Below are 13,843 nucleotides of genomic sequence, written 5' to 3'. Positions count from 1 at the left end.
GCCTCCTTCAGTACATAATGCCTGCTCCCTCCCTCCCACACATACATCATATATACACACAATAAATAAATAAGTTTTATAAAAAAGAAAATTATTTAAAAGTGTAAGTGGACCTTCAAGTGTCTACAGCAGTCAGAAAACAGCCCAAGGCTACAGGTGTCCCCTTGGTCAGAGAATGTGTTCTTCTGGTTTGTGGCCAGCCTTATGAATGTAAATAATAGGATTTGGCAGGACTGAGTGAGAATGGAAACGTAACTCTTCCTTTCTAAGTCCACAGGCCCCAGGGACACTTCTCCATAGATCCTTGAAATCAAGAACCAATGGCCTTTAGAACAATCCCCCTGTCTGCAAGGCTTGGTTTAACGACAGTCCCTCAAGAAACCATCTCTGAACCTCAGCACTCTTGATCAGAACCCCTTCTCTGTACCCCTGGGGTTTTCCCTTGTCACTCCACAAGTCACATGCAGTTCTGTTTGTCCATCAAAGCAAAGGTGTCATCTGCCTCAAAGAAACAGACAGAAGCTTGGTCTGAATCCAGGTGACATCTCAGAGCTGGGCTGCAGGTAGCTGTGAGGGACAGATGATCAAAAGGCCACTGCCCCTGGAGTCCTGTCTTAGAGTGACCTCAAACACTCATCTGTTGAAGGCCTTAAGCTGACCTCTGGTTGACTATTTCATCTGAGGATGGGGCGGCCATGAGCAGCTGGCCTGTTACCCCTTCTTTACTTTGCGTAACTCATATTGCCCTCCAATCTAATACTTCAGCCTTCTCACTTATGAAAGGGAGATAGATCAACTGTAGCAGTTTTTCAGAATTCCAACAGAGACTAAACAAGGATCGGTGTGATGTGCTCAGCACCCCAGTGTAATAAACATTTACATTTACTCACTCAGCAAGCACCTAAACATTTATTAAGCCCCCATTGTTCTAGGTACGTTGCATACAACCAAGACATAATGACAGAAGTAGATTAGCAGATTCTATGATGCCCACACCAAATAAACACTTATTTCCTTATTGGAGGTGCTTAATATTCTCACAGACTTCAAATCTTAAGAGATGAAGGGACCAGGGGCCAAGTGTGCTGGTGCACACTTGTGATCTCAGCCCTCCAGAGGGAGAGGCAGGAAAGTGGAGAGTTCAAGGACAGCCTTGGCTTTATGAATAGTTTGAGGCAAGCCTGGGGTACACAGTGGGACCTTACCTACAGAAGGGAGGGAAGGGATGGTGATGAGAAAGAGGATGGCAGGGGAGAAGGCAGGTAGAGCAGAGGGCAAGGGAGAAAGCAGAGGGGAGACGGAGCCAGATGAAAGAGATATCAATGTCTTAAGTTTGCTCCAAGATGTTCATCTCTCTTCCCCCTAGGACCAAGCATCCCATAGTGCCTAGGGCTTAAGTTTTAGCCTCCTGAATCTGGATCCTAACCCCTGGATTCTGTGTACCCTCTTGACAAGTTTCTTTACCTCTACAAGCCTCCATTTCCCCCCTACAACTAAGTAGATAGACAGTAAAGGAGTCTACTCAAATTTATCTGAAAATCGAAATGTTGAATGTGTGCCGTGTTGGAAGATGGGTATGGAAATGAGCTTAGGTTAGCAGGGCACACTTTGCATGCTTGTAAACCCACACTTTGAGGTGGGGACAGTATGATCCAGAGTCTGAGGCTAACCTGGGCTACATAGTGAGAGTTGACCTCAAATTTTAATAATAATAATTTAAGTTAGATATTAATATTTAGAGAAACTCCTAGCGAACTCCTCTAACTCCCTCCCATCTCTCCAAGTACCCTTCCTCTATGAAGCCCCCTCCCCCACAAGGGAAACACTGAATAACGACAGGTAGATATGTCAATGTGGTTAAGCCTGCCAACTGTGACTAGGGAAGCCAGTCCTTGGGGTAAGGGTGGTCTTACCTCTCTGCACCTTAGTCTCCTCATGAATCTGTGAGTAGGAGCTATCCCAGAGCAGGAGACAGAATGTGCAGCATCACACAGACACTTTGCCCAGGGCCTACCCTGCTCTGGGCTCTGTAGAGATATAGGGAGTGGGGTAAAGTACTGGAGTGGTGCTCTGGGAACACGGATTTGCTAGGCCCATTGTTCACCCTCAATGTGTTCTTTCCCAAGGCAAACAAACACTTTATCCAAAGGGTTCCAAAGTCAAAACAAAGAGCTAGTCCACAGAAACCTATGGTTTACTTACAGGAGCGTGGGTGACCCCTAAAGCAGCTGCACCGCGGAGGGAATAACAACTCTCTTTCCTTCAGCTGCGTATATGAAGGTTATTCCCCCAACCCAAATCGCTTCAACTAACCTTCCACAGTCTGTCTCTATATATCTATGCTCTAGCATCTCAGAGAGAGGGTTCACTCAATTAGGGCAGAGTTACCTACATGACTGGGAGGTGCAGGAGGGAGTAGCCAGCATCTAAGCGAGGGTTCCCCGACCCTCCCCACTCATCCCACTTTGAGGGAAGGCTACCAGTCAACAAGCCCTACCTCGGGTTCCCTTGCAAATAGAACAGCTGCTCTGATGAAGGTGATGGCTCAGCGGATGAGTTATTCAACATGTCGGATGCTGTGCTACAAATGTCGTACTCCCAAATGCCAGATTTTTCCTCGTGTACATTACATACTTAATTATTTGTGTTTTTTTTTAACTCGCTTATCTCCCCTAGAAGCTAGGCTAGGCAGAAATTGGACCCCATTTTTAATGGTGAAAAGGCAGGACGCCAAGAGATTGAAATGACAAGCTTGATGAACTGGTGAGCAGCGACACCAGCTGCCCGGCATGGAAAAATAGAAACCTAAGGAGGACCACGTTCCACTTCACGTCCTTTGCTGGAGGGTTGCGCCAAACTCGGTGACCTTGCGATGGAGACCCTGAGCTGGGAGATGTGCTAGTGGATCTTCCAGTGCTGGGGCCCACCCCGAAGGGCCGGCAGAAGAAGCCAAACCGCGACGACAGGACCGGGTCACTGGACCCAGCTGCCATCGGGCCGAGTCACGCCCCCAGGCGCAGCCAAACGCTAGGTGGCGCTGCGCGGCCGCCCTGCGCTAGACCTGTTGCGTCCTGGTCAGTCGGGCGGGTTAGGGTAAAGGGGCCCACGCAGAGCCCAGCGAGGATGAGCATCCCCCTGCCACAGCACTGTCCTGGGGGGGGGGTGGCTGCCAGGTCCACCCTAAATAGGTGGCTCCTGCCCTTCAGCCTCTACACACTCTACAGCCGGGTTCTAGGCGCGTCGGGTGCGGCTGGTATAAAACTTTCGCCAAGCCGCTCAGGGAGAGGGCGGGTTGGAGGGGATCCTCCAACTCCAGACCCCACAGCCAGCAGCGCGGTGTCGCCTCCGCCTCGCAGTCGCCCGAAAACCCTGCTGTCGATCAGGGAGGGATAGGTGCCACTCTATTGCCTGCCCGCAGCACTGACCCGGGCACCGCCCCCATCCACCCCTTTGAGGTCCCAATCCCCTCCCCCGCCTCCCGCGCTCGGGCCCCAGCGTCGCCGGCCCCGCCTGCGCCGGGGTCGCCGCAGTCCCCGCGGCTCGCCCCGGGCTCCCTGGCCAGGCGCCCCAGCTTTTTTGCAACCAGGAAGCACTCCAAGGTTGGGGTGTCAGTGCCGGCCCACCAGAGACCGAACCGGAGGACCTTGGGCATCCAGGTTCTGCGCTCCAGGGAGGCGGCCCCGCAGGGCTGGGCAAGGACGGGGCGGTCGGCGGAGGGGCGGGCGCCGCTCATCAGCCACGCCAGTCACGTCTGGGGCCACCCGGCCGCCCACTGATGTCTTGCTGGCTGGCCGTGCCACCTCGCCGGACCGGCGAGGGCAAAGGGGCTGTGGCGACGCCATGCCCGGGCCGGAGTGAGTGAGCGCGGGCGAAGATGGCGTACATCCAGGTAGGACGGTGGCTGGGGGCGACGGCCAGGGAATACCGGGGACCGCGCCCCCTCCGCTGGGAGCGCGCGCCGCGGGAGTGTGCACAACCCAGCTCCCACAAACTTACTGGAAAAAATAAAAACAAAACACACACACACAAAAAAAACAACAAAACAACGGGTGCCCCAGAGCAGGCACCTGTGCGTGTTCTGGAGCTGGGCAGGGGACCCCAGATTTCGGTATGGAGGGCCCTGCGTAGGACCTGCACCCTCGCACTTGCCTCCTTGGGAGGGGAGACCGCTGGGTGACTTTGTAACTCACCATCTCCGGGCCCCCTGGTACCCACCCGAGAGGAGGGGCAGCGGGAGGGCGGCCCGGGGCATGCCAGCCACCCGGCCCGCCAGCGCCCGTTGCCGTGGTGACGGCTCGGGCTAATTGGTCGGTGGAGCCAGCTGGAGGCAGCTGTTCAGACCTGGAGGGACAAGGACATCGTTCGCCCGGGCGCTGGGTGCAGAGGGGTGGGGACATCCAGAGGCCAGAGCACACTGGTGAGGGAAGTAGGGACGGTTACTCTGTCTGAGAATGCAGGACAGCCCCCCATGCCTCCCACAGAGCGCCCACAAGACTCCCAGAACCAGGAGAAATACCAAGTACCCGCACCCCCACTCCGCCCGCCACTCCTTTAGAGGGTGGGGATGAACTGTGTTGATTGGCAAAGAAACCAGTTTCTTTACAAATTGTGAAGTAATGACAGGTCACTCCAAGGTCACACGGTCAGACTTCCACCCCACCTGGCAAACAGACCCAGAAGAGCTTCGGGCTTCTAAGGCTGCTTGCCCCTAGGGGAGAGGAGCAGAGTGGCTCCCAGGAGCAGAGTGGGGACCCCACCCCCCAACTCTTCTGCTCCCTTGTTCCAGTTCTTCAGATGGTCTGTCACCTGGTGGAACCAGACCCTCTCCTCCTCTAGCTTTGATCCCCCGGAATGATGTGCCTTTTCATGGATTACCTAGGTTCTGGTTTCAAGTTCAATGAAGGTCACACTTACTGTACATCTGTGTCCTGAAAGTTGTTGGCATATGTATTCAATAGTCATTCATCAACACTTGGCTGACACCAATTATGGACCAGCATTGAGGACATAGGTAGCAGTCCTTGCCCCCTCTGATGCCCAAGAGAGTGAGCATAGAACAGTGAGACTGGCTTTTATGGTTCTTCATTGAATTATACATTTTCTTTTTCTGAGGCAGGATCTTTGCTATGTAGCCCAGGCTAGCCTGTGATTCCCCTGCCTCTGTCTTCTGATGCTGGGATTACAGCAGTAGGTCACAGCATTCAGCTACCTAAACAATATGTCAGCACAGAGAAGTTAAGTCATTTGTCAAGGCCACACTGCTACTTAACGGTCAAGGTGGGATCTAAACTGTAGACCGGGAGGAAGATGTTTAAATCAAACATCTCAATAGTCCTGGCTTCCCTCTTAGAGAAAAGCCTTTGAACTTTTACAGCACACAGAGAGTAATATTCTTTTTCTTTGGTCACAGTTTTTCAATTGGGAAAACAGTAAAAAAAGCAAGCACAAAAGGAGGTCAGAGAGTGGACATGGCTATGCACCCACAAAGCTTTGGTGTATTTTGGTCAATGAGTTTCAGATACTTTCTGAACGTCTGGAAATGCAGGAGTCTTCTCTGTTTGAAGATTGTGTACCAGCCAATGGTGGGGCTGGTTTGAGTGAGCTGGAGTCTGCTGACCTCTGTGTTTCCTCTGTTCCTTCTGTGTGCCTGGGGTTTTCTCTTCATGATTCCTGGCTTGAATCAGGTCTCCACTGGTATCAGAAGAGTGAGCCCAGAGGATGTGATAAGGCAGAATGGGGCCCTGGACTTGGGGCTTCTTTTCTGTCCCCTTTGCCCCCACCTTGGGTTGCTTCTGGGTCCCCATCTTGCACCTGAGCTTTGAAGAAGCTGGGTGTCATAGAGGAAGCTTATGGCGGCTTTTCTGGGTTCACCATGGCCGTATAAAAGGCTAAACGGATCTCTTTCGACCACCCAAATCCTGAGAACACACCTAGAAATTGCTAGAATGCCATAGATGGTTGGAAAGTAATACTTTACATCAAAATTCTCACTCTGCGGGGTTGGGGGAACCTGGAGGACTGTGTGTGTGACATGTGTGTGTGACAGAACACCTTTGGGAGTCAGTTCTCTCCTTCCATCTGGTGGGTCCTGGGGACTTAACTCAGATCTTTGGGTTCGATGATAAGACCTTTACAGTGAGCCATCCCACAGCCCTCGCTTGTTTTTTGTTTGTTTTGTTTTATTTAGTCCAGGCTGGCCTCAAATTCACAACCTCCCTGCCTCAGACTCCTGGAGCCAGGATGATGGGCACACTCAATGCTATGCTCAGCTTATGTCAAACATCTTTAAGCCCTTTTTCATGCTAGCCCCAGGGCAGGTTTTACTGCTTGCACCTGCCAGGGTGATTCTTAGTGCCCAGGACAAACCACCTTGTCTCAGAAGCCACAGAGTGTTCCTTTGAGGTTGGGAGCCATACAGCGTGGTCCTGTCTCATCCAAAGGAATGAATGACCCAGACTCAGAGCCCACCTCCTTCACAGCTCACTAGTTCATACACTCTGTGGCCCACCGCCTTTGTGCTCGACTGAGTTTGAGCTTTGGAGGGATCTGTGATTAGTGCTCTTAAGTACTTCCCCAGGAGGCTGTCCCTGGCACTTCAAGGAGCTTGAGCACCTGTGCTATTATTAATTGATTTTTTTTCCTAGAATTGAACTCTTTTGGCTTGAGTTCAGGTCCGCAGCACCCATGTAAAAGCTGAGTTTGGTGGTGTGTTACCCTTTGCTGGGAGGCAGAGACAGGAGGATTCCTGTGCCTCACTGGCCAACCAACCTTGAGTTGATGAGCTCCAGATTCCATCCCAGAAAGAGCAACTGAGGAAGACGCCTGACATTGACCACTGTCCTCCACAGACACATGTGCACAATTACTTACAGGGAACCAGGCAAAGGGAGCCAGGATCACATGATGGTGGTAGAAGGCGGCCGGAAAAAAATAACACAAGGGGAATGCTACAGAATTAAATCCGGGCTGGATTTAAAGATGGGCTATCTCCAGCTTTAGAGGGCCCACCTTGCTTTGTTTACAGGGAAGGATAGGAGTGAGCAAGAGTCAAGTAGCTGAACAAACCCAGACTGTCTCCCTCTGCACCCCAAAGCCCTAGCTTGCATTGCACCTCCCTTCCTGTCTAGGATCTGTCCTAAGCTGGTCATCAGGATTTGACCTCTGCCTAATGGGTTAATACCACCACATTTCCTGAAATCATGAAACCCTGGGCCTGTAAAGATGACTTAGCTGGCAAAAGCGCTTGCCACAAAGTCTGATGAACTGAGTTTGATCCTTGGAGCCAGGTGGAGGAGGTAGAGACTGGTCTCCCGAGAGTCATCCTCTGACCTCCACATGGTGCTGTGGATGTGTGTGATCACAGAGAGAGAGAGAGACATGCACATGCCCACGTGTGCATGTACACACACACACACACACACACACACACACACACACACGAAATGTTACAATTTTTTTCAAAGAAAATAAATCCTGGGTCCGTAGAGGAGCCCTTCTTGGAAGAAGAGGAGGGAGTTTAGAGCTTGGGGACCTATGAGAAGAAGATGGGGTATGGGGTGGAACCAGAGAGGAAGGACCAGCTCCTGGCTTCCTTCCAGCCCCTCCCCCATTTGTGGGTGGTCGAAGGATGCTCTCTACCAGCAGGATTGGAGCAGGATTGGAAGGTAGGACCCTGGCAGGGGCGGGGGAATCAGCCTGTCAGATTAGCTAATCAGGCCCTCTTGGGCTGGCTTCTGGCTATTTCAGTCTGGGAAGGTTTGCGAGTCCCCTGAAGTGTGGCTGTGTGCTGAGTAGCATGACAATCTATCTGCCCGCTCTGATTCATAACAGCACATCAAATGGAAAAGCTCACATTTCCCGTTTATTCGCTGTTAGTTAACCAAGAGGCTCCCAGCAGCCCTGCAAACATAGCCATACCTTGGTAGTAAAGTCAGCTCCCTCCCCAGAATGGTGAGTGCAAAGAAGGTGTGGGGTGCTGCTTTCTGTTGTTTTTGTCTTGCTTGTTTTGAGTTGCTGGAATATTGCTAAACTGGTTCTCTCTCTCTCTCTCTCTCTCTCTCTCTCTCTCTCTCTCTCTCTCTCTCCTTCCCTCCCTCCCTCCCCTCTCCCTTCTCTCCTCTCCTCTCTCCCCTCTCTGCCCCTCACCCTGGCTTCACCGTGGCTCTCTAAAAGGGCAGTTGGAACCACTGAACGAGGTGGGTTAATTCAATCATCTGTTTGGACTGGATTCTAATCAAATGCTTGCTTTTCCGTTTGGAGTCTGGTGTGGGGCTGGGGCATGATTGAGTCCTGAATCACAGGATATTAACAAGGGTACAGTTTCTCTTCCCTTCTCCCAAAAGGGAGACCCTGGCAAAAGGGACATGGCTGGACAGACAGCATGTGTGTCCTGACTCAACCGGACTCCCCCAGTTTAGTTGCATGTCCCTGGGGCTATTTTTTTCTGAATTATCTTTTTTCCCTTTTGCCAGAAGAGAACCCTATGCATTGTGTGTTTGAGAACATATTGTCTGGCCCTCTCCATGTTGTAATAACCGCCCACCTGTCAAGAAAGGCACACACATAAACTACAAAGGCAAACACCTGCAAGTGTTTTGCTGCTCCGAATGGCTGCAGCACTTCTGTTTGCCTTCCTGTATGCCACAGCGCATAAATAAGAAAATTTCCCCCTACTTGCAATTCTGCTCTGGGGTGCCTATTTATCATGGGTGGGTCAATCCCAGATGGGCTTCTTATAACTCGGGGTGTTATCTCTCTTCTCTCTTCCTCTCCCAATGGCCCCAGGGCTTTCTTTCCAGAATCTCTGATGTGCTGCTGTGTGGATGGACTTGTCAACACTGCTGTCAGAGGTGCTATGAGTCCAGCTGCTGCCAGTCTAGTGAAGATGAAGTGGAGATCTTGGGACCTTTCCCTGCCCAGACTCCTCCATGGCTGTGAGTACCCTGCTTGGAAATTTACCTCCCAGCAGCCTCTCCACTGGAGGGAGGGCAGGATGGGGGATAGAGTTTCCATGGACATAGCTGAGAAGGGCCTCTTTGTGCCCCCTCATTTGTGGGCCAGCTGGTAGCACCAGCTGGTGGTGAGGCTCCTGCTCACACCAAGCTTCTGAGATGCTAGCCGGGCTATGCTAATCTTGGGGACACTTTAAGTAGTCTAAGTATCCAAGCAGAAAAGGACCTGTGTTCTTTTCTAAGGAACTTTGTGAAGGTAACAGTGTCTGAGTGCCTCCTTCCCAGGCAGCATGGCAGACTGACATTATGCCCAGCCCCAAGCCTGCACCAAGTAAATGCTCAGTGAATCTGAGATGCCAGCACCTTTCCGATGCTGCTTTTAGCTGGCCTGAACGAGGCCTTATAACCCGGATCCCCAGGGAGGGATGTTCCAATGCTGGTCGTGCTCACCCTAGCTTCTTCCGTTTTATTTCTAATCCACTCCCCTCCTGCACCCGAATACGACATCTCCATCTGCCAGTCGCTCAGATATTTTGGGAATGCAGTTTTGAAGCTCAGCCACATGTCTGATCCACCTCTCTGTGGCAGGGAGAAGGATGTGGTCAGAGTCTGGGGAGGAGCCAGGAGACCAGGGTTGGGAAAGACCTAGTAATAATTAACAACAGATGCTGCTGGGAACTCTGGGAGGGAGGCCCAGAGAGGAGATGGTGCTGGGTGCAAACGGAATCCAGGGGTAGCACTCGAAACTGATTCATCTAAGTCTTGGGCTGAAATTCCGGAAGTCCCTGGAGCCCCATTTTTCCTCTGGGTTGGAGGTCATGCCGTGTGTGCTCTTTCTAGAAGCAAGTTTCAGATGTTTCCAGGACACACTGGCTTCATGTCAGCATGTGTGAGTTCAGTCAAGTTCAGTTTCTTTTTTTTTTTTTAAAGATTTATTCATTTATTATATATAAGTACACTGTAGCTGTCTTCAGACACACCAGAAGAGGGCATCGGATCTCTTTACAGATGGTTGTGAGCCACCATGTGGTTGCTGGGAATTGAACTCAGGACCTCTGGAAGAGCAGTCGGGTGCTCTTAACCTCTGAGCCATCTCTCCAGCCCCAAGTTCAGTTTCTATGACAGCTTTCTAGCTCTGAGAAAGTTACTTGACTTTTCTGAGCCCTGGTTTCCCATCTGTAAAATGGGACGATACAAAAAAGTTAGTATTTACCACACAGGTTTGATGCATTTGTGTTTAGAAAAGACTTAAGAGTGCTTCAGACTTTGTTGATGATCAAAATCTACATCATTTGTTTGTTGGCTTGTTTATTATTGAGACAGGGTCTTACTATGTAGCCTTGACTTGTCTGGAACTGTCTTTATAGACCAAGCAAACCTCGAACTCACAAAGATCTGCCTGCCTCCGTCTCCTGGGAACTGGGATTAAAGGCATGGTGGCCTTTCTTATTTTTGTTTTTTTTAAGACAGAGTCTCAGGTAGCCCAGGCTGGCCCCTTGAATTTGCTACGTAGCCAGAGATGACCTTGAACTTCTGATCTTCCTGCACCTTCCTCCTAAGTGCTGGAATTACCGGCACGTGCCACCACACAGAGCTAAGCAAGTCGGGCGAGCATTCTCCCAATGGAGCTATGTCTCCAATCTTATGATTGTAATTTTTGTAAACCCTGGTTTACAAAAAAAATTTTTTACCTTTGATTTCCTTAGCTAGAGAATGAGAATAATAAAATAATTTGTTTTACAGGCTGTAATTAAAAGTAAACGAAGAAGGCTAGCCATTAAGCCTAGGACTGGAGAGGCAGAAACAAGATGATTGTGAGTTCAAGACCAACCTGAGCTACATTACGTAGTGAGGCCCTGTCTCAAAAACCAATGTGAATGAGCTATCCTCAGAGTACACTTAGCCCAGGAGCAAGAGGTCTTTCCGTCTTGTTGGGTGTCAACAGAAGCCTTGTGCTGATCTCCAGGGCACGATTTATCAGGTTGAGGCCTGACTCCAGTAGGTATCACAGAGCTGAGATGTGAGAGACAGTCCCATTTCATAGGGTCCTTCTATCAGAGTGGTTCAGACCATTTGGATCCTAAAAGCCGTGTGTCTTAGTCACTCAGTAGAATAGCTGTTGGCCAAGTACAACGTCACAACTGTATTCCCAGTCCTAAAAACTGGACGGAGGTGGGAGGATCGTGTGTCCCAGGCCTGGGATGCACAGCAATGCCCCTGTCTCAGAAACCCAAGGGCTAGGGACAGAGTTCAGTGCTTACAGCATGAGTGGGGCTCAAGGTTTGATTCTCAAACCAGAGACAAAACAGAAGGGAGGGGCTGCAGAGATGGCTCAGCGGTTAAGAGCACTAACTGCTCTCTCAGAGGTCCTGAGTTCAAATCCCAGCAACCACATGACAGCTCACAACCATCTGTGATGGGATCTGATGCCTTCTTCTTGTTTGTCTGAAGACAGCTACTGAAGGGAAGAAGACACCCAAATATACAGGCTCGCAAATGTGCGCATGCCTGTGTGTACCACGGAAGGGCCTGTTGACCATCTGACAAACCTTAGGAGGAGACTGAGAAAGCCTCTTAAGTCCTTGTCACAGAGAAGTGAGGCTCAGCTCTCTTGGCAATTGTTTCCCCTCTTCCTCTGTGACTTTGGTGTATGATGTGTGCATATGTGTACATTTTGTGAGTACATGTGTGAGGTCATGGGACAAGTCTTCACCTTCTACCTTGAGACAGTGGGACTTCCTGATCTCCACTATACACCAGGGTAGCTGGCTTATGACCTTCTGGGATCTCCCTATCTCTGTGTCTCATCTTACAGCAGGAATGCTGGCCTTCATGAGGCTCTGAGCTCAGATCCTTAGCAGTATGTGACAAACACTACCCACTGAACCATTCTCTCAGCCCTGTAGTCATTTTTCTCTTTGAGTGCATATTGTGCGTGAGTTACTGTCCTCTTCATGGGGTTAGATGGGCTTTTGTCAATAAGCTCAGGGACTTTTCAATTTTGTCTAGGACACAGGGCAGGTGTGGGAGTCAGTATACCAGAGTCATACTTTATGGTATGGCACTGTACGCTGTGACATTTGGAGCTGGACAGTCTGCAATGTGAATAGCTGTACATGACCTTCCTGCTCCCCAGGAAGAGCCAGGCTCCCCCAGAGCCCGAGTAGCTCTTCCTTCATCTTGGCGTCTAACACAACGTAAAGAAGAACAGGGATGTGCATGGGGGAAGCGGGTCCAATCGTTCAAGAGGCAGATCCACAGCTTGCATTTTCTCCAGATCTGTTTACCAAGTGGGCAGTTACATGTTATCAAACAGACAGGAAGTAGAAATGTCAAGTGCTTGGGCTGCGGGAGGCTGCTCCTGCCATGACATCTGGGGCCTGTCTTTGTGCTATGCACGTGGTGAATGCACCGGCCTCGGTGTGTTCTGGGTAGATCTCTGGGGACACTGTACTCATTATCACATGTATTAACGTCATGGGGACAGGTGAAGATCTTGGTGGCTGCACTGCCTACCGGGCTCTGTGGAAGCAGTGCCAGGAGGGTCCTTATGGGGGAGTGAGAGAAAGCCAAGTTGTTCGTGTGTCTATTGGAGTAGGTTCTTTAGGCAAGGTTCTCATGGGTTGCACAGGGAGTGCCCTGCTGTGCAGGAAGCACATGCATCTGAACTGGGATCCCCGGGGACACCGTGGTTCATCCACAGACAAAGCAGCACCCATTACAGGCTTGCATTTCCCACCGGCAAGGGAAAGAGTTCAGAACAGCTAGCTACAGGATTGACCAGAGAATGGCGCGAGATAGTGCTGGTGGGCACCACCCCCTGCCCCTTTCTGATCACAGTGCAGATCCCGCTGTTCTGGAGTGACTGAACGCCTCAGTGTTGCGGACCCCAGATCATTCTGGGATGCGAGACACAAACCAGCCCTGGAGATGACCCTGCAGCATTGAAGAGAATGGACTCTGTACACAGGGGGCTGGGAAAAGTCACGAAGGCAAGATCGTGGTCCCAAGAGAAGGGGCCACTGAAACAGAAACTTGTGTGGTTAAAAAACAAAAACTGAACAAGAGAAGAACCTGGAAAAGCACTTTAAGCAGAGGGAACAGAGAGGCCCAGGGTATCTGAGGAGCAGAGGTGAGGCAGCCCCTGTGCTCACAGGCACTTGTGTCTGAGTGGCTCTGGAGGGTGTCAACATTTAAGCAGAAGGCTGTTGAAGGTACATGGGTCTCATAGGAGGAGGTGGCTGTCACAGCGAAGCTTGGCAGCTGGGAAGCAGGGTCACAGGCAGGCAGAGGTCCAGGAGACTTTCCTTCCAGAGCATGCTGCCGTCCTCTAACGGAGGAGAGTTGATCCTGTCCCGTTCCCTGTCCCCATGCTCCTGCCTCGCATGCTTCATCCACTGTCCACACCAGCCAGCAAGGTATCCAGTCCCCTTTGCAGTCCGTCTTGTTTGACAGACACCTTTCCTCACTCTGGGAGAAGTTAAATCAGTCCCAGCTCACTCACAGGCTATCTCCAAAGATCCCATGGAATTCAAAGCTTGCGTATTTTTCCATATTCTTGTTTCCTCATAGGCTTAAATGTCAAGTTGAGGGGATGTGGCTGGGATGGCCTTAATCAGCCATTATGGCTCAGGGTGCACTGTGCACAATACTCACCTGTGCATAGTGTCACTCGCACCCATCTCTCTTTGCAGGCTCCCCCTCTGTCTTTCCCTGCCCAGCTTGCATACTGCAAGGCCTCATTTTATTTACTTGTTTGAGATAAGGCCTTTCTTGATAGGCTGACCTCAAGCTCAAGAGTCTTCCGCCTCCGTCTCCTGAATGCTGGGATTATAGGTATACAATGTGCCCAGTTTAGGGGCATCTTTAGAGCCACCCCCATTGTAATATCA

General features: G+C 50.8%; 1 protein-coding gene across 6 annotated transcripts in view; it reads left to right on the top strand.

Moving 5' to 3' along the window:
• The first annotated feature begins 3,750 nt into the window (after nt 1-3,750).
• Nucleotides 3,751-13,843, top strand: part of Syt17 (synaptotagmin 17) — a 66,337-nt gene continuing 56,244 nt past the window's right edge. The window contains exons 1-3 of one of the 6 annotated variants that reach the window (XM_017588770.3): nt 3,751-3,889; nt 8,173-8,195; nt 8,785-8,933. Coding sequence is in view for 3 of the 6 variants with exons in the window: in NM_138849.2 (NP_620204.1) it covers nt 3,875-3,889; nt 8,178-8,195; nt 8,785-8,933 (182 nt within the window). In the remaining 3 variants the exon portion in view is untranslated. Of the gene's footprint in view, nt 3,890-7,658; nt 7,951-8,172; nt 8,196-8,784; nt 8,934-13,843 lie in introns of those variants that run through there. The other 5 variants (NM_138849.2, XM_006230104.2, XM_017588772.2 and 2 more) reach the window with 5 other exon arrangements.

Source organism: Rattus norvegicus, chromosome 1, assembly GCF_036323735.1.
Source record: "Rattus norvegicus strain BN/NHsdMcwi chromosome 1, GRCr8, whole genome shotgun sequence".
NCBI classification, from domain to species: Eukaryota; Metazoa; Chordata; class Mammalia; order Rodentia; family Muridae; genus Rattus; species Rattus norvegicus.
Note: the sequence above shows the minus strand (reverse complement) of the source record. Positions and strands in the feature narration are given on the sequence as shown.